This window comes from Carcharodon carcharias, chromosome 21 (genome assembly GCF_017639515.1).
Source record: "Carcharodon carcharias isolate sCarCar2 chromosome 21, sCarCar2.pri, whole genome shotgun sequence".
Taxonomy (NCBI): domain Eukaryota; kingdom Metazoa; phylum Chordata; class Chondrichthyes; order Lamniformes; family Lamnidae; genus Carcharodon; species Carcharodon carcharias.
The window spans coordinates 12,251,472-12,270,115 of NC_054487.1; the positions used below are offsets into that span (position 1 = coordinate 12,251,472).

The 18,644-nt window shown below is 45.2% G+C and overlaps 1 protein-coding gene across 4 annotated transcripts in view; it reads right to left on the reverse strand.

The window, feature by feature from the left end:
* tmtc1 (transmembrane O-mannosyltransferase targeting cadherins 1) overlaps nucleotides 1–18,644 on the reverse strand; it is a 183,744-nt gene that overhangs the window by 33,349 nt on the left and 131,751 nt on the right. For all 4 annotated transcript variants that reach the window (XM_041215609.1, XM_041215606.1, XM_041215608.1 and 1 more), the window contains one exon: nucleotides 1,172–1,280. In XM_041215609.1, the coding sequence (XP_041071543.1) occupies nucleotides 1,172–1,280 (109 nt within the window). The remainder of the gene's footprint in view (nucleotides 1–1,171; nucleotides 1,281–18,644) is intronic.

Here is an 18,644-nt window from a genome sequence, read left to right on the forward strand (position 1 = left end):
GAGTAAAAGCACTCTAAACACACACATTAGACTCTAAAGGTGTCAAGGTGTATGGGGAGAGAGCAAGAGTATGGCATTGAGATAGAGGATCAGCCATGAACAGATTGAATAGCGGAGCAGGCTCGAAGGGCCAAATGACCTGCTCCTGTTTCTATTTCCTATGTTTCCATGTTTCTACACACACAGACGCACACACTGTAATAAACTTATATATCCACAACAGCCAGGTTATGAACACAGGTGGACAGTATCCAATGGACTGTCAGCTGATTGACAGTATAAGTGGTACCATAAGGTAAATTATTCTGGGCTAGTGTCTCTGGAGTTATCGAAGAAGCGTTTCATGCTAACGCATCAAGAAGTGGCGGCAAAAACAAACCCTACCAAAAGGGAAGCAGAGAGCACCAAATTTTCCCTGGCAACGCTCAAAGGACGTGGTGGTCATAAAACAATGAAACTATGTAAACACCCCTGGAGTATCGCAGAGTGACCAACATTTGGAATGTTCTTCCAGATAGGACAAAGAGATCAAACATCCCAAATTAATTCTATATCCAAGTCGACAATGTGTTGGGAAAGCCAAGTTAGTTTTTATTAAATGAATGAGCTAAAGGAGGCCTATTCATTGGTATCTTGATTTCTGATCTTTGTGGAATCCACCTCCAACACAGAGGCAGTGGCTTCTACAATACCCAAGAAACCTGTAGAAACTTGAGAAAAGTTTTGTCTTGATGTAGTTCTGCATGGAATGTAATCATAGCAGGCAAAAATAGAGGAGAAATGTTTCCATTTAAATCATCAAAAACATGCAGTCCTCCTTAGGTAGCATGGGGAAAGAGGGTGGAGGAGGCAGGAGGAAGGGGAAGTAAGCAGACTGTCTCTGGCGTTGCGATGGCTTAAAAATTCTATATCTGATGATTAAGGATTGACACAAAAGTCACCCCTATCTGGCAGGCTCACTAATCAAAGCCCTGAGTCAGGCTGCATGGACACTGCTGACGATGAACCAGACAACACGCAAACTTATGTCCCAACAGATCAGACAAGAGATAAGGATTCTTACCTGTACTCTGGGCTGGTAGGTCATGTGGTTTCAGCTGGTTGCATTTCCACAATAGCTCAGAGCCAACTTAATCAATTATCTCACTGTTTCAACCGTACCATGACTCACCTGTTCAGCCAAAAGAGCTGCAAGGCTGGAGTAGGCATCTGCAAACTGGGGACCAAACCTAACAGAGTCACGCAGTAGCTGTTCAGCCTCGACCAGTTTCTTCTGAGATCTGTAAGATATAAAATGCACAAGAGGTTTGGCTTCATCAGTTTCGTAAGGCCTACTTGTCTTTTTGACAAGCACTGTGAGCACCAATGTCCATGTTAATGCTGGACCACAAGCACCAGGCTTCAAGTAGGTACTGTACATCCAGCCACTGAACCACTTCCATTCCGATAGCATTCTTCATGCATATAAGAGTTGCATTTCAATTCTAAAGTCATGAGAGAGAGTAACAGAATGTGCAAGAGACAGTGAGAGAGGGAGAGAATGGGAAGAAGAGATAGAGGGGACGAGGGATGGAGGAGGAGGATAAATATTAAATCCCACATTTGCCGCAGACAGACACTCTTTTCAAGTACTGACACAAGAGTCATGACTATTGGTTTCTATCTTAGGAAGGGGACTATTTAAGCTCTGAATATTACCTTAAGTCTGATGTTTCTCTTTGTTACTGTTTAATGTCTAATTTATTTACTGTTAATTTGGATTTGGTTTGTAATAGGCCCAAACCATCTTCAACTACTTCATTAATGACCTTCCTTCCGTCATAGGTCAGAAGTAGGGATGTTCGCTGACAATTACACAATGTTCAGCACCATTCATGGCTCCTCAGATGCTGAAGCAGTCCATGTCCAAATGAAGCAAGACCTGGACAATATCCAGGCTTAGTCTGAAAGTGGCAAGTAATATTCACACCACATAAGTGCCAGGCAATGACCAGCTCCAACAATACAGAATCTAACCATCACCTCTTGACATTCAATGGCATTACCATCACTGAATCCCCCACTATCAACATCCTGGGGTTACCATTGTCTAGAAATTGAACTGGGCTAGGCATATAAATACTGTGACAACAAGAGTAGGTCAGAAGCTAGGAATGCTACAGCTAGTAACTCACCTCCTGACTCCCCAGAGCCTGTCCACCATCTACAAGGCATAAGTCAGGAGTGTGATAGAATACTCCCCACTTGCCTGGACGAGTGCAGCTCCCACAACATTCAAGAAACTTGACACCATCTAGGACAAAGCAACCCTCTTGATTGGCACCCAATCCACAAACATTCACTCCCTCCACCACCAATGCACAGTAGCAGCAATGAGTACCACCTCCAAGTCGTACCGCAGGAATTCACCAAGCCTCATTACACAGCACCTTCTAAACCCACTACCATCTAGAAGGACAAGGACAGCAGATACATGGGAACACCACCATCTGGAAGTTCCCCTCCAAGCCACTCAATATGCTGATTTGGAAATATATCGCCGTTCCTTCACTGTTGCTGGGTCAAAATCCTGGAACTCCCTCACTAACAGCACATACACCACATGGACTGCAGTGGTTCAAGAACACAGCTCACCACCACCTTCTCAAGGGCAATTAGGGATGGGCAATAAATGCTGGCCTAGCCAGCGATGCTCACATCCTGTAAATGAATAAACAAAAAGAAGCATGGCAGCCATGATAGCTATCTGTGGTGGTGCTCTTCAGCAATCATTCCATTAAGGCTGTATCCCTGTCGCTTCAGCTGAACTAAAGCTTATTTATCAGAGGGATTTGACTAGGTTGAGGGCTGTCCAATGAGATAATCATTACTAATAAAAACTTGTTAGACCACATCCATCCTTCAGATGAAATGCAGCTGTCAATTAATCACCTCAACCAGTCCAATAACTGAAATGAACAATAATGATATTGACATCAACATTGATCCACCCAGCAGCGCTAGTCAATTTCAGCTAATTCATCTCAAGTAAACCAAGTATTAGAGACTGTCATTGAAGAAATGGCTTCAGTGTCTCAGAGCACTTCCCTTTCAAAACTCAACCAGCGATTTGAACAACGGCTTTGATCTATTGTTTTAACAGTTGAAGAAATGGCACCTTGTTATTTCAACTGTTCGATCTAGCAGCAGTGATTTCTGGGGAGCTCATCCACAGCCATAAGTGTAGGCCCTATAGCTCCAGCAACTGCTGTTTTCTTCTCCTTTGAGTTCTCTGCCCAAAGACAGGCCCAACGCACCAGTCCCATGACCTCCGCCATGGGTAGGGAAAGGAGGCAGGTCTCAAATAAACCCCACTGGAATGGGGATCGAATCCCATGCAGTTGGCAGAAATCTGATTCACATTGGCCTAAGAGCCAACCAACCCCTGCAAGGAGTCCAAGTTGCTGTGGCAACATCCACTTTTCCCTGCATGTTGTAGCCTGGAGTTACGGATTGTGATGGTGGAGGCTCCAATTTCTTTCCATCACATGGTTGACCACAAATCCCTCCCGCTCTTGCCACCTGCCATTGGCGTATGTTGGAAAGATTTACAAGTTGATAATCAACCTGCTTGGCCGCATTGTGAACGACCATCCTTGGCCATTAAGTCCTGGAGTGGAATTGAACTCTGAGTTCCTGGTTCAGAGGCAGGGAAGCTACCCAATGAGCCACAAGATCTCCTCCATAACAGCCTTTCAATACAAAAACATTCATTTTCTTTTTGGAGCTACACTTTATTCTGCACTTCAAATAGCCCCTGGTCTCACTCATCTGGTAATTGACTAGTTGCAGATTTCATGACATAAATTTTATGAACCTCTGACTTTAAATCTAATTTTACCCACATCCTAGTTGCTTTCTACCACCCATGTGTAACAAAGAGTAGCTATCTTGATCAAGTATGTAGCCTTTCCGCCCAGCTTAGCATCCCTGTATTCATTCGCTTGCATGTTTTGGCTCTTACTCCTAACCCAAGCACATCTCTTCCAGTTCTCCTGACTCGCCAAAGCCTGTACACCATCTACAAAGCTCAGGTCAGGAGTGTGACGGAATATTCTTCATTTGCCTGGATGAATTCAGCTCCCACAACACTCAAGAAGCTTTACACGGTCCAGGACAAAGCAGCCTGCTTGATTGGCACCACATCCACAAACATTCACTCAGTCCACTGCTAACACACAGTAGCAGCAGTGTGTACCATCTACAAGATGCACAGCAGGAATTCACCAAGGCAGCACCTTCCAAACCCACGACCACTATCACCTAGAAGGACAAGGGCAGCAGACACATGGGCAACACCACCACGTGCAAGATCCCCTCCGAGCCAGACACTATCCTGAATTGGAAATATATCGCCATTCCTTCACTGTCACTGGGTCAAAATCCTGGAACTCCCTCCCTATCAGCGCTGTGGGTGTACCTACACCACCTGGACAGCAACGGTTCAAGGAGACGGCTCACCACCACCTTCTCAAGGACAATTAGCGATGGATAATAAATACTGACCTAGCCAGCAATGCCCAGATCCCATGAATGAATAAAAGAAACTTGCCACCTGTCTGTTGATCTCATTGAAACCATGGCCTTGACAGAGATGTGGTTGACAGGTGATGAAACCTTTCCCCTGAATCAAGCTTCACCGCCTGGCTATATCTTCCACTATTTGCCCCGCTTAAACCCCTCTGGCGGTGATGTAGCCCTTATGTCTAAATCACACCTTGCTCTGACTCCATTGCCTATCCCTCCAGCAATTTATCCTCCTTTGCACATCTCGCCTTATCTGGTGCGCAGTGTTTATTCTGTCACTTTTCAAAGTCAAAGGGATCACAAATGAAAATGAGTGGCTGGATTTTCCCCTCTGCATCAGGAAATGCGAGTCAGGCTGTTTCACAATTCCACAATCCTGAATCCATCATCTCCTCCCACTCCCACAGAATTTCTGTCTCTGTGGGACTCAGGTGGGAAAGTTTTGGGTCTGCTACCTCACTGGGCCAAAGATGGCAACAGAGGAGGGCAGTTTCTGAAGCGGGCTGAGGTGAGCGGGTGCAATTTGGATGTCTTGGACATCGGTCCAGTTCTCTACATGGTTTTTAGGCCCACTGGCAACCATGTCCACAAAAGCAGTTTGAATAGGTGGCCAGACAAGTTTTTCCAGCTGGCCTTACTATGAATGCTTGGCTGAGCTCCAAGAATGGATAATGCACTCAGACAGCAGGGGTCTGTTGGCAAGGCTTGCAGGGAAATGTAAGTTTTGCTCGATTGATTTTCTTTGATGTGGTTTTCAATGCCTGTGTGTTTATTTGCACAAGATTAAGAGGTATGAAGTGAAGGAAAACGTTTGACATTGAGACTATAAATGGCTGTGGTTAACTGACACTTTTAGGAGGTTGTCAGCTGAGCAGTTTTTTCAAAGGAGATTGTCCATGCCCCTATGCTTATTGTGCCAGCTTCAAGAGCAATTCAAGGACTTGCCAGATTTGCCAACAGTTCACTGGTTCTGTACATAGTGGATACTAGGAGGCTGGGTGTGGAGGATGACAGCTGGGGAGGGGTCGGTGGTGATGGAGATAATGGAAGGGGTATGGAAGGGACCTGGAGGAAAGAGAGGGGGCATGGGGGCTATGAGAGGGCTATGGGGGCTATAAGGGGGCAATAGGAATATCTTTTAAACTTGCCTATCAAAAGGTTTACGACTCTTCTACAGGCTTCCCCAAAATTTCATAAACTCACTTAGCTGGCCAGGTTCCCACAGCCTACATGGAAATTTGAATTTCCAGCATGGATTTAAATTGCAAACCTAAGGTCACTTTAAGTTAGTGCTGGGTCGCAGCCTACCTTGACCCGATGAAAATGGCAGGCAGCAGGGTTCCTCAGGGAAGTCCACTACTGCGGCCCCGCACACCTCCGCCTCAGCCCTCCTGACGCAGGTTTGTTCTGAGTTTGGAGACAATAATTCACCCCAAGGTATATTCATTAGTACAATGCCAAGTGCAGCCCCTGTGCTCACGACAATGAGTCAGATATCGGGCAAGTAATGCCGCACTTTGATATCCTCCATGCATTCCAAGCCAAAGATCAAAGCTCAAGCAAAACATAACAGTGAGGTGTCCCAAAGGTTAGGGGACATGGGTCTGAGAGAATAGGCACCAGTGATGAAATGGAAGAAAAACAGAAAATGCTGGTAAAACTCAGCAGGTCTGACAGCATCTGTGGAGAGAGAAACGAAGATAACACTTCGAATCCAATATGACTCTTTTTCAGAGCTAAAGAGAAGTAGAAATGGGATGGATTTGATGCTGTTTAAGAGGTGGGGGAGCAGGTGGAGCAAGATAGAAGGTCAGGGATAGGTGGGAGCTCAGGAGAGATTTGACAAAGATGTCATGGACACAAGACAAGGGAGTGTTAATGGTAGTGTTAAAGAATAAAGAAGGTGCTGATAGTGGCATAAAGGTAAGGTGGCAGAATGTATTAATAGCAGAACAAAGGTCGGTGCTCTGTGAAAGCAAATCTTAAAAACAAGTTACAGGTGACCTGGCAGGGGGAGGGGATTGGGGAAAAAATCATTTTTAAAAAGATCAAAATGGAGGACAGAGTTCCTGGTCTAAAGTTGTTGAACTCAATGTTAAGTCCAGAAGGCTGTAAAGTGCCTAATCGGAAGATGAGGTGCTGTTCCTCCGGTTTGCGTTGGGCTTCACTGGAACATTGCAGCAGGCCAAGGACGGACATGTGGGCATGAATGCGGGGTGGTGTGTTGAAATGGCAAGCGACAGGGAGGTCTGGGTCATGGTCGCCAAGCGAAGATGTTCCTTATGCACCCTGGATTTCAGCCCAGCCTGGATTGGTAGGATGTAAGTCCCCATTCAGCAGGGTGGACTGGGTTGTGCAGTAGGAGGCAATAGTTGTTGACTGGGACATAGGTGCAGAAGTAGGCCATAGTCTCCATTACTGAAACTAACATTTTTTTAAATTCCAAATGTATTAATTGAATTTAAATTCCACCATGTCCCAGAGCATTAGCCTGAGCCTCCAGATTACTAGCCCAGTGACATTTTCACTATGTCAACACCTCCCTTACTATTCAGGGACAATGCTGAGTAATGACCAGAGGAAGCTTCATCCTGCATTCAGTTCTGAGAGGTTCTTGACAAAAGTGGGACTGTCTATTTCAATCAGTGACAGTTCCTTTCTTGACAAATCATAAAATATAAATTAGAAAAAAAGATGATAGCATGTGAGAAACTTTTGTTCCAAAAACAATGCACATGACTGGCATCACATCCAAAGCATGACCCACACAGTTGCTATATACACATTAAGTATCGTAATGCTTTGGTGATAGCTTTGTTGCCCCTTTGATAACACGACTGAGCCGCCTGCCCTCCAAGATTGGAATAAAACCTTTACCCATCATAGCCCTTTGCTCCCCAATTCTCTAAGCCCTTCAGCCCATCCCCACTTCTTTGGGTCTCCATTGGTAACTGGCCCTAGCTCCTGGTCAGCGGTCGATTCCCACCTGGAACTCCCTACCCACTACACCCGCTGAACACCCAGTCTGAGAAAGCACCATGTCGACAGACAGATTACAGGGAGGCTGCAGAAGGATTTGGACAGGTTAGGAGAATGGGCAAAGAAGTGGCAGATGGAATACAACGTGGGCAAGTGTGAGGTCATGCACTTTGGTAGGAAGAATAGAGGCATAGACTATTTTCTAAATGGGGAGAGAATTCAGAAATCGGGAGTGCAAAGAGACTTGGGAGTCCTAGTCCAGATTCTCTTAAGGTTAACTTGCAGGTTGAGTCAGTAGTTAGGAAAGCAAATGCAATGTTGGCATTTATTTTGAGAGAACTAGAATATAAAAGCAGGGATGTGCTGCTGAGGCTTTATAAGACTCTGGTCAGACCACATTTAGAATATTGTGAGCAATTTTGGGCCCCGTATCTCAGGAAGGATATGCTGGCCCTGGAGAGGGTCCAGGGGAGGTTCACGAGAACGATCCCAGGAATGAAAGGCTTAACATATGAGGAACGTTTGAGGACTCTGGGTCTATACTCGATGGAGTTTAGAAGGATGAGGGGGGATCTGATTGAAACTTACAGAATACTGAAAGGCCTGGATAGAGTGGACGTGGGGAAGATGTTTCCATTAGTAGGAGAGACTAGGACCCGAGGGCACAGCCTCAGAGTAAAGGGAAGACCTTTTAGAACAGAGATGAGGAGAAACTTCTTTAGCCAGAGAGTGGAATTCATTGCCACAGAAGGCTGTGGAGGCCAGGTCATTGAGTGTATTTAAGACTGAGATAGATAGGTTCTTGATTGGTAAGGGGATCAAAGGTTACGGGGAGAAGGCAGGAGAATGGGGTTGAGAAACTTATCAGCCATGATTGAATGGCGGAGCAGACTCGATGGGCCGAATGGCCTAATTTCTGCTCCAATGTCTTATGGTCTTTTCTACAAAGGGCTGACCCTGTTCTACATTAGTATTAGCACGCTTGGTGTCTTGGAAATAACATATGAAAGGGCGTTGCCAACTAGTGCACCATTTGACTCAACAGCTAAATGTTGATGCGACAGTGTATATGTATATGCCACGGTAAACTAATCCTTCCACTCCCTCATTTCCTCCTTCACTTCTTCCAGCCTTGACATTCATGTCAATAACCTCAGTGTAGAGCCATAGCAAAGTTACAGTACAGAAAGAGGCCGTTCAGCCCATCGTGTCTGCGCTGGCCAAAAATGAGAAAAAAAAACTAGCCGCTCATTTTAATCCCACTTTCCAGCATCTGGTCCATAGCCTTGCAGAGTACAGCACTTCAGGTGCTGATTCAGGTACCTTTTAAATGAGTTGAGCATTTCAACCTCAACCATCAATTCAGGCAGTGAATTCCAGACACCCACCACCCGCTGGGTGAAAAAGGTTTTCCTGATGTCCCTTCTAATCCTTCTATCAAAATCACCTTAAATCTATGCCCCCTAGTAGCTGACCCTTCAGCTAGGGGAAACAGGTCTTTCCTGTCTACCCTATCTAGGCCCCTCATAATTTTGTACATCTCAATTAGGTCATCCCTCAGGGACATGTGGACATGCACTTCAAGGTCTCTCACTTCCTCAACCTCTCTCAATATCCTCCCATTTATTGAGTGTTTGGGAGTTTATTGAAAAAGGCAATTGCAAGAGACACCCCATCATTTTAACCTTAGTATTTGGAAGCCCATCAATTCCAGCAGCAAATTTCCCTCCAAGTTAGTGCTTGGGTCTCTACTGGCACCAAACACAACTTAATGCAAGAGTTCCTGACTTGTAACAAAAGCAGAAAGTGCTGGAAAGACTCAGCAGGTCTGGCAGCATCTGTGAAGAGAGAAAGAGTTGGCGTTTCAGGAGCACTGTTCTGACGAATGTTCACCGATCTGAAATGTTAACTCTGTTTCTCTCTCCACAGACGCTGCCAGAACTGCTGAGTATTTCCAGCATTTCCTGTTTTTTAGTTCAGATTTCCAGCATCCGCAGTATTTTGCTTTTTTGCACTTGATTTGTCCCGTGTTGCGACATATCATTATTGTTCCCCAGTCCAGGGCACTTATCAGTTGTAATAATAGCTAGAGAAGAAATAGGAAATTTTATTTTGCATTGGCAGCAGTTGGAACAGCATCACTGAGCAGCCAATATTGAAACACACCCAGTCAGGCATATATTTCTGTTTTTTTTAGTTTATTCTCAGGATGTGGGTGTGCCGAGCAAGGTCTGTACTCATTGCCCAACTCTAAATGCCCTGAGGTGGTGGTGGTGGTGCACTGCCCTCTTGAACCACTGCATTGTTATTCTGTTATCTGCATTGTTATTCCTTGCAAACAGCTTGAGAGGCTCACAAGGCACCTGCAGAGAGCGGTCCGGAGTCAACCAAGTTGTGAGGCACCGGAGTAACCTACAGGCCAGAGCAGGTAAAGCCACCAGAGGTTTCCTTCCTAAAGAACATTAGTGAACCAGTCAAGTTTTTATCCAACCGTCAAAAGGTGAATCATTTTTCATTGATAACAGTTTTAATACCTCCGGATACTGCAATGCCTTCCCTCCTCTTAAACACGCTAGGCTAGAACTGGAAAAACTGTAATTCAGCTCGGCGCCAGGTGACTTTTGCCAAAAAGAACAGGTTTTTATTTGTTGGGAGAGCTGAGAGGGGAGTTGGCAAGCTGAGAACACAGCCACACCTGGTGGAAAAGGAGCCAGGTTTGCACCTGCAGACTCCGACTCGACAATTGGACTCATTCACAACAAGACTCCGAGTCCCACGGACCTGCTAAACTGACGCAAAGTTGGAGGGCAGGGTTTTTTTTAAAATCCATTCATGGGATGTGGGCTTCGCTGGCTGGGCCCAGCATTTATTGCCCATCCCTAGTTGCCCTTGAGAAGGTGGTGGTGAGCTGCCTTCTTGAATCGCTGCAGTCCCTGTGGTTTAGGCGCTGTTCGGAAGGGAGTTCCAGGATTTTGACCCAGCAACTTTTTTTTGCAGACCCACTCCTGCAGTACTCATTACAGCAGGGAAGAAAACAGAAAATCCTTCAAACACACTGCAGGTATCTGAAAGGTGGAGATAAACACACCGGGATCGGACATTGTGGCAGAATTGGCATTTCCAACATTTACTGTTTTCATTTCAGTTTTTCCACTCCATTTCCATTTAAAAGATGCCTGAACCTGCACCCCACCACCAACCCCCTCCCCCACCCACTCAAAACACTCCACCCACTCAAAACACTCCACCCACTCAAAACACTCCACACATCTCTATATGTTCATGGTATGCATACACTGGAAAAGTATCATCAGCGGTGCCCTCCTTAGACCCTCTAGATCCAGTGGTAAGAGAGATGGTCCAACAGCAGCAATCTCTCCCAAGCCAACCTGCTCAGCATGGAGGTACTAAACACACAAAGCCAGCTCCGCTAGAAGGGACATGCCGTTTGTATACCTGACACCAGACTCCTGACACAGCTACTCTACTTGGAACTTGGTCACACCAGGAGACTCCTAGGAGGACAGTGGAAACACTTGAGGGATGTCCTCGAAACATCCCTTAAGAGGTCAAACATCCCTGCTGACTCATGGGAGACCCTGACTTGTGACCGATCAAAATGGAGATGGTTCATTCGGGAAGGCACCAAACACATCGAGAGGCTTTGTCGGGAACGTACAGAAGCAAAGTCGAGGCATCGGAGGGCGCGCACAAACCTTCAAACAGCCCACCAACTCAACCCTTCAAGCACCACTTGCCCCATGTGTGGCAGTCTGTAGATCACACATTGGACTTAGCAGCCAGAACACATTGAACCAGAGTAGAAGCAAGCTATCCTCAATCCCATGGGGCTGCCGAAGGCAGTGACATGGGATTCACTAATGAAGCATGTCCCTCTACTGTCATCCTGGTCAGTTCTTTGCTGCATATTTGCAACGGAAGTTGCCTTGAATAAGTGGCAAAAACTGGCCTCATCTGGAAGACAGAATTCCTAAAAAATTTGAGCGACCTTTGAATCCTCATGGTCTGAACACTGTGTTCATTTTGCACCTTCTCTAATTCTTTAATTTCCCACCCGCTTCTTATGAGGCTTGAGCTGCCAATACATGAGAAATCTTCTGAACCAATTCTGCCCACAAGCAGGGAGAAAAGTCATTAAAAACAAAGCTTTTTTCTCTTCTCATTTTCTTTGAGTGCTTTTGTTTCTTAAGTATAAAAATATTGGAGGGCGGGGGGGGAAACTGGCTATCTCACGAACAATCGAGGATTATGCAATCATGTAGCAAAGAAGCCATTCGCTTCACAATTAGCGCAGGAAGGTGCTGACCGCCGAGGATGAATGTATCGGCAACCATTGGTGAAGGCAGGGCAGTCGGATGTAGGACACTCAACCAAAACTGGTAAACCATTGGTCTCACGCCTTTCTTTGTGCCAATATCTTACATTGCAAGTGGGAGATCATAGCCAAGCCCTTCTTTCTCCTCACAGGGTGTCCTTACACACATCAGGGCTTTGAGTGTGGGTCAGATTTTTAACAAAAAGAGCTCCCTCCCCGTCCCTTGACTTTCCTTCCCTTGAACTGAGCGATTAGAAGGCTCTTCTTCTCCAGGTCGAGAAAAATTGTGCATGCTGTCTCGCTGCCATCTCCTCTGGTACATTAATGGTTTGTAAGACATCAGCTTTGCACAGGTTCAGACTTCCCAAGGCCAGGCTTGCCACAAATGGTTTACGTATCCCAGCAACCAATTGATCTGGCCAGTTGCGTGCTTGAGCTGATGACAAACTGTGCAAACGTAAAGCAATCAGGACTGTACTGCAGGCTTTTAAGGATGGGCTTTTAAGAATGTTATATTTTTATGTCAAGAAAGCATAAGAGTTCAATGAGAGCTGACAGATGTAAGATAGATTCTATCTATTATGATGGTTTTTTGTTGCTTAGGGAGGTAAGGGATGTAAGTGCTCAGGATCAAAACACTTTTCCCATTTTAGTACCACAGTATCTTCATCAAGCACTTCCAGGCCTGATATTATAGCCAGCCAAATGGATAAGCTTCCCTGAACTCAAACCTCAATGGGTGCTGTAACTCTAGTATACCACCTCTCTATTTTCCTCACTAATCATCCTGAGGCCTACGTGGCATGTGTTTTCCAATTTAGGGTCTTGTCTACAGCAAGCTAGGCCGAGATTAACAGCCAGACAAGGTGGGGTGGGGAGGGGTGGGGTGGTAGGGGTTATTTCCACTGCCTTAGCTTCATTTGGAATGTAGCAGCTTGCATTTATATATCACCGTAAATCTAAAGAAAACATGTCCCCAAGGTACCTAGTGGAGGCTCAATCCAAAAGATGGATGTTGAGTAAATGGTGGGGCAAAGGGAGAGGGAGTGCACAGAAAGCCAGGTTCAGAGGAGCAGGAAAAAGGTTGTGAGATTAGAGGAAGTAAAGAGATAAGATGGGGTGAGTCCATGAGGGATTTAAACACGAGAATGAAAATTGAGGCAGTAGAAACTGAAAACCAATGTTGGTCACTAAGGGCAGGAGTGACTGATGAGTGGGTCAAGGTGCAGGATAAGAAACAGGCAGTGGAGTTTTGGAGGAGCCGCAGTTTACAGTGTGAACAATGGAAGCCCGATCAGGAGAGCATTGGAATTGTCGAGTCTGAAGATGACAAACACATGGAGGAGGGTTTCCGTGGGAGATGCTTTGAAGTAAAAGTGGAATTATTGATGTTACAGAAGTGGATATAAGCAGTACTTGTGATGGAGAGACGATGTGAGCTGAAGTTCAGCTTGGGACTGATTAGGACACAGAGCATGAACCATCTGTGTGAACCTGAAACAGCGGCTGGGGCCAGGAAGAAAACCAATTCCAAGGATGTGGAGTTTGTGGCTTGGGCTTTAAATCTTTCCAATGTTCCCGATTTGGAGCTGTAAAAAAAATGGTTTGATTGGCCAATCAGTCAGACTACACAAGGGCCACTGAGCAGCCATGAGGAGGTGGTGGTGGAGAAGGAGGGCTGGGTGTCTGAAGTGTTTGTCAAAAGATGTCACTGCGTAGCATGATGTTAATGAGGAAGAGGAGGAGGGGCCAAGGATAGATAGTTGGGGGACTCTCGACATTACGTTGTAAAACTGGAAGAGAAGCCATTGTTGGAGATGCTCTGACTGCAATCAATTAGGTAAGTATAAGAGCACTCCCTTCCAGGTGCGTCACCTGCTAGTACTTTTCCTGCCCAGACATCCACACACACTGTGGGAAACCTGAGCTCCAATATCTGAAGGACAACTCAATTGAGTGCCAAGTTCTCAGCTACAGGCTCTGACGTAACAGTTTCATTCATCTAGTTCCAGCACACAGAGGAAACACAGCATGGTTTATTTAGCCTGTAAAGCCAGTGTTTAATCCGCTGCAATATCTTGTCCCCTTTTTAAATTTGTTCATGGGATGTGGGTGGCCCCTCTTCCAATTCAGCATTATCAACTCATACCAAACACCATGGTTTTGATACAGAGCTTTTGTCACTGTAATGGAAGCTGGGATAGGCTTGCCTCCCTAGCTCTCTGCAATGTAGGAAAACAAGGGAAAATGTTTTAAATCCAACAATGAAAAAACTTGTAAGACAGTAAAAGATTGGCCTTTTTTTAATGACCTATGGGGCCTAAATGTGACTAAGTGGTCAGTGTGGACGCAGCACTCAGGGTGTGGCTGAATCAGTATTCTACTCTGTTGTCCATATTGATCATCATTTGTGTTGCCCTGTTATCTGCTGCTGCACAGTGACTGGCCATGTTGACTGTCAAGTCCATTAAAGCCACTAGCTCTCCTTGATCCATTAGCTATTTTAGCTTCCTCCAGAAATCCCCAGCATCACAGATACCAGTCTTCAGCCAATTCGATTCACTCCACGTGATATCAAGAAACAGCTGAAGGCACTGACTACTACAAAGACTATGGGTCCTAACAATATTCGGCTACAGTACTGAAGACTGGTGCTCCAAAACTTGCCGCACCCCTAGCCAAGCTGTTCCAGTACAGCTACAGCACTGGCATCTACCCAGCTATGTGGAAAATTGCCCAGGTATGTCCTGTACACAAAAAGCAGGACAAATCCAACCTGGCCAATTACTGCCCCATCAGTCTACTCTCGATCATCAATAAAGTGATGGAAGGGGTCATCAACAGTGCTATCAAGTAGCACTTGCTTAGCAATAACTCACTCACTGATTCTCAGTTTGGGTTCCACCAGGGTCACTCAGCTCCTGACCTCATTACAGCCTTGATTCAAACATGGCTAAAAGAGCTGAACTCCATACGTGAGGTGAGAGTAACTGCCTTTGACATCAAGGCAGCATTTGACCAAGTGTGGCATCAAGGAGCCCCAGCAAAATTGGAGTCAATGGGAATCGGGGGAGAAACTCCATTGGAAGATGGTTGTGGTTGTTGCAGGTCAGTCATCTCAGGCCCAGGACATCACTGCAGGAGTTCCTCAGGGTAGTGTCCTAGGCCCAGTCATCTTCAGCTGCTTCATCAAAGACCTTCCTCCCATTATATAGTAAGAAGTGGGCATGTTCACTGATGATTGCACATGTTCAGCACCATTCATGACTCCTCAAATACTGAAGCAGTCAATGTCCAAATGCAGCAAGACCTGGACAATATCAAGGCTTGGGTTGACAAGTAGCCACACAAGTGTCAGGCAATGATCATCTCCAACAAGAGAGAATCTAACCATTGTCCCTTGACATTCAATGGCATTACCATCACTGAATCCCCCCATTATCAACATCCTGGGGGTTAACATTGGCCTGAAACTGAACTGGACTAGCCATATTAATACTGCGACTACAAGTGCAGGTCAGAAGCAAGAATCCTGCAGCAAGTAAGTCGCTTCCTGAATCCAGAGCCTGTCTACCATCTACAAGGCACAAGTCAGGAGTATGATGGAATACTCTCCACTTGCCTGGATGAGCGCAGCGCCCACAACACTCAAGAAGCTTGACACCATCCAGGACAAAGCAGCCCGCTTGATTCATAACCCTTCCACAAACATTCACTCACTCCATCACCGACATACAGTAGCAGCTATCTACAAGATGCATCGCAAGAAATCACCAGGGCTCCTTAGGCAGCACCTTCCAAACCCATGACCACTACCATCTAGAAAGACAAGGGCAACAGATGCATGGGAACATCTTGAAGTTCCCCTTCAAGCCACACACCATCCTGACTGGAAATATATCGTCGTTCCTTCACTATCACTGGGTCAAAACCCTGGAATTCCCTCCCTAACAGCACTGTGGATGTACCTACACCACATGGATTGCAGTGGTTCAAGAAGGCAGCTCACCATCACCTTTCAAGGGCAAGTAGGAATGGGCAATAAAGGCTGGTCTAGCCAGCGACACCCACATCCCATGAAGGAATAAAAAAAATTCATGGATTTCTTATGTTGACTATTTTTCTTCCTACTTTACACAGGTCTTGTTTCATCTGACAATATTTAAAAAACAAATTTGCATTTATATAATGCTTTTCACAACTTAGGATGTTCCAAGTACTTTACAGCAAATTAATGACTTTCGAAATGCAGTCACAGTTTTAACATTGGGAACATGTACAGTAGCCAATTTACACACAGCAGAAACAGCGATGAACTACAGGGCAAGCACATCCGTTTTTGTGATATTATTGGGTGGCCAGGACACCAGTAAGAACACCACTGCACTTCCTCTTTAGTGGTGTGGAAAATTTAACGGCCTCATGAGAGTTGGCAAGGTCTTGGTTTAACATATCTCACCCAAAAGACTGCACCTCTGGCAGTGCAGCATTTCCTCAGTACTGCACTGGTGTCAGCCTGGATTATGTGCTCAAGTGTCTGGAGTGGGATTTGAACCCATGCCCTGCTGACTCAAGAGGTGGGCTTGTTACCCACTGAACCACAGGTGACTCCTGAGTTGGGGGGTGGGGAGGGGAATGGAGAGAGGGCAAAACCATCCATGAAATGAATGGTTCAAATGCTTGCTTTGTTAGCACAGGACATTGTAGATAAACACCAACAAAAATGCAATTTTTCAATGCTCAGTCTCCAACATACACTGTCCTTCTGTGAAGATAATGTTCAAACAGCCAGGGTGACAAGAGACTGCTTCATGGGCTGTTAGCCACGTTTCAGTGAATGAAATGAATGAGTGACTGGAGACTGTTGGAATCGACTTGAGCAGCTGAACAGACAACTGAAACCAAGGAAACCTGCCCATGTGCTGCGTTCGGAAAATAAGGTGAAGCTGGGAATAAAACTGCCAGGCTGGAGTCTCTGCTAAATAAGCTGCTTAGTGCCTCCGCTAAATAAAATGCCAGCCCAGAATCTCCGCTAAATAACGAAGTGAGCCCAAAAGCAGAGCTCTTTCTCTCAGGTTTGTCTCTTCTCTTACCAGCTTGGCCCCTTCTGCTCCAGCTCTGGGTTACAGTTCAAGGCGCGGCCAGTGCCCAAGAGGACTCTATTCAGACGAGTCCTGACAGTGATGCTGAACTGGCAATTTGACCTTGGAAGGCAGGGCGGCCCCACACACACCTCTGGAAGGACCAGTGGGGAGTGATCAGAAGCAGTAACATGGCCAATTTTGCCCCGTCCAAGTAGACACTGAGATCAGCTGCTGCCTCATACATCAACAAAGCCTCAGCATCGAATCTGGGATCATTCTGCCCAGTCCTGCTATTTATTTTGAATCAGATATTCACTTGCTGAAGTATACTAGACGGGGACAACTTTTAAATCCAACAATCGCAGTAGTAACACCCAACAATATTTTTCCTGCCAGCAGACATCAGTTCGCTGATTAGTTGTTGAAAGTTCGGCTCCAGTTTTGCTCTTTCCCTCTCTTGATCCCTTCGAATCCTGAAGCTAGTTCATTGCTTATCCGAAAGTTATCCGACCAAATTTATACCAAAAGTGAATCTGAGATGCACAGGTGTCAAAACAAAGATGGAAAGGTGCCAGGGAGTGGTAAAATTATTTAGGAGGAGAAAGGTCTAAAAGGACTGCAAGATTTTTTTATGATTTAGTTCAAGCAGTTACGAGAGCATGGTTGCCCCATCCTAGAAATTCAAGATAATTAAGAGCAAATTCAAATATCCTGTCAGTCACTAATAATTTAAACAAAAGCAAAATACTGTGAATGCTGGGATCTTGGTATATAAAACAGAAAATGCTGAAAATACTCAGCAGGTCGTGCAGCATCTGAGGAGAGAGTTAACGTCTCAGTTCGATGACATTTCATCAGAACTGAAAGATGTTAGAGATGAACAGCATCTTTCAGATCTGATGAAATGCCATTGACCTGATAAGGTAACTAATAATTTAAAGGCAGGTGGCTTTTCTCTCAGACTGCTCCTTTTTTAAAAAAAGAACTCCCTCTCTCTCTCTTCCATCTTCAATGCTGGATACATGATCCTGAAGGGAGATGTGAATTTTTGCAAGTATTGGAATACTGCAACCTACAAAAAAAGGAAACTACATTTACACTTAGGTAATGAAGGAAGGACATATCCTTAAACTTTTCTCAAAATATAGAGATTCCACTTGAAAATTTAAATGAGAAATGTTTCAAACTGGGGCAGAGATCACCTCATATGGAAATTATGCACCATCTGCCAATGATCAGGACCAGAGTGATCTGCCAATGATCATAACCAGAATGATCTGGACTGGTTTAGATTCCCTAACGGGGTAAGGAAGGAATTTCACAGATTGTTTTATCTAATTGATCTGTGTTTTTATCTGTTTTTTTGCCTCTCCCAATAGATCACATGGTTCTTGGGTGGGGTGAACGTATGTATTGTAATACACAAGGGATTGGAATTTTTCAAACATTCTGAGTGGATTAGAAGTTCCTTTCCTAGTCACTGTTCAGCTTTTCAAATACCAGAGCCTAACAACTCCCAAAAATAGCAGTAAAGGTGCAAGGAGTTCTGAGGCTAAAGGAAATTCTCAGGCTGAGGGAAGATATAGGTCATCTATAAATCTCAAAGCAGAATATCTCTGGCCTCTAACCAGAATAAACTTTAGCCTTCCCTTATCTTGCCTCTCACAAGCCAATGCTTC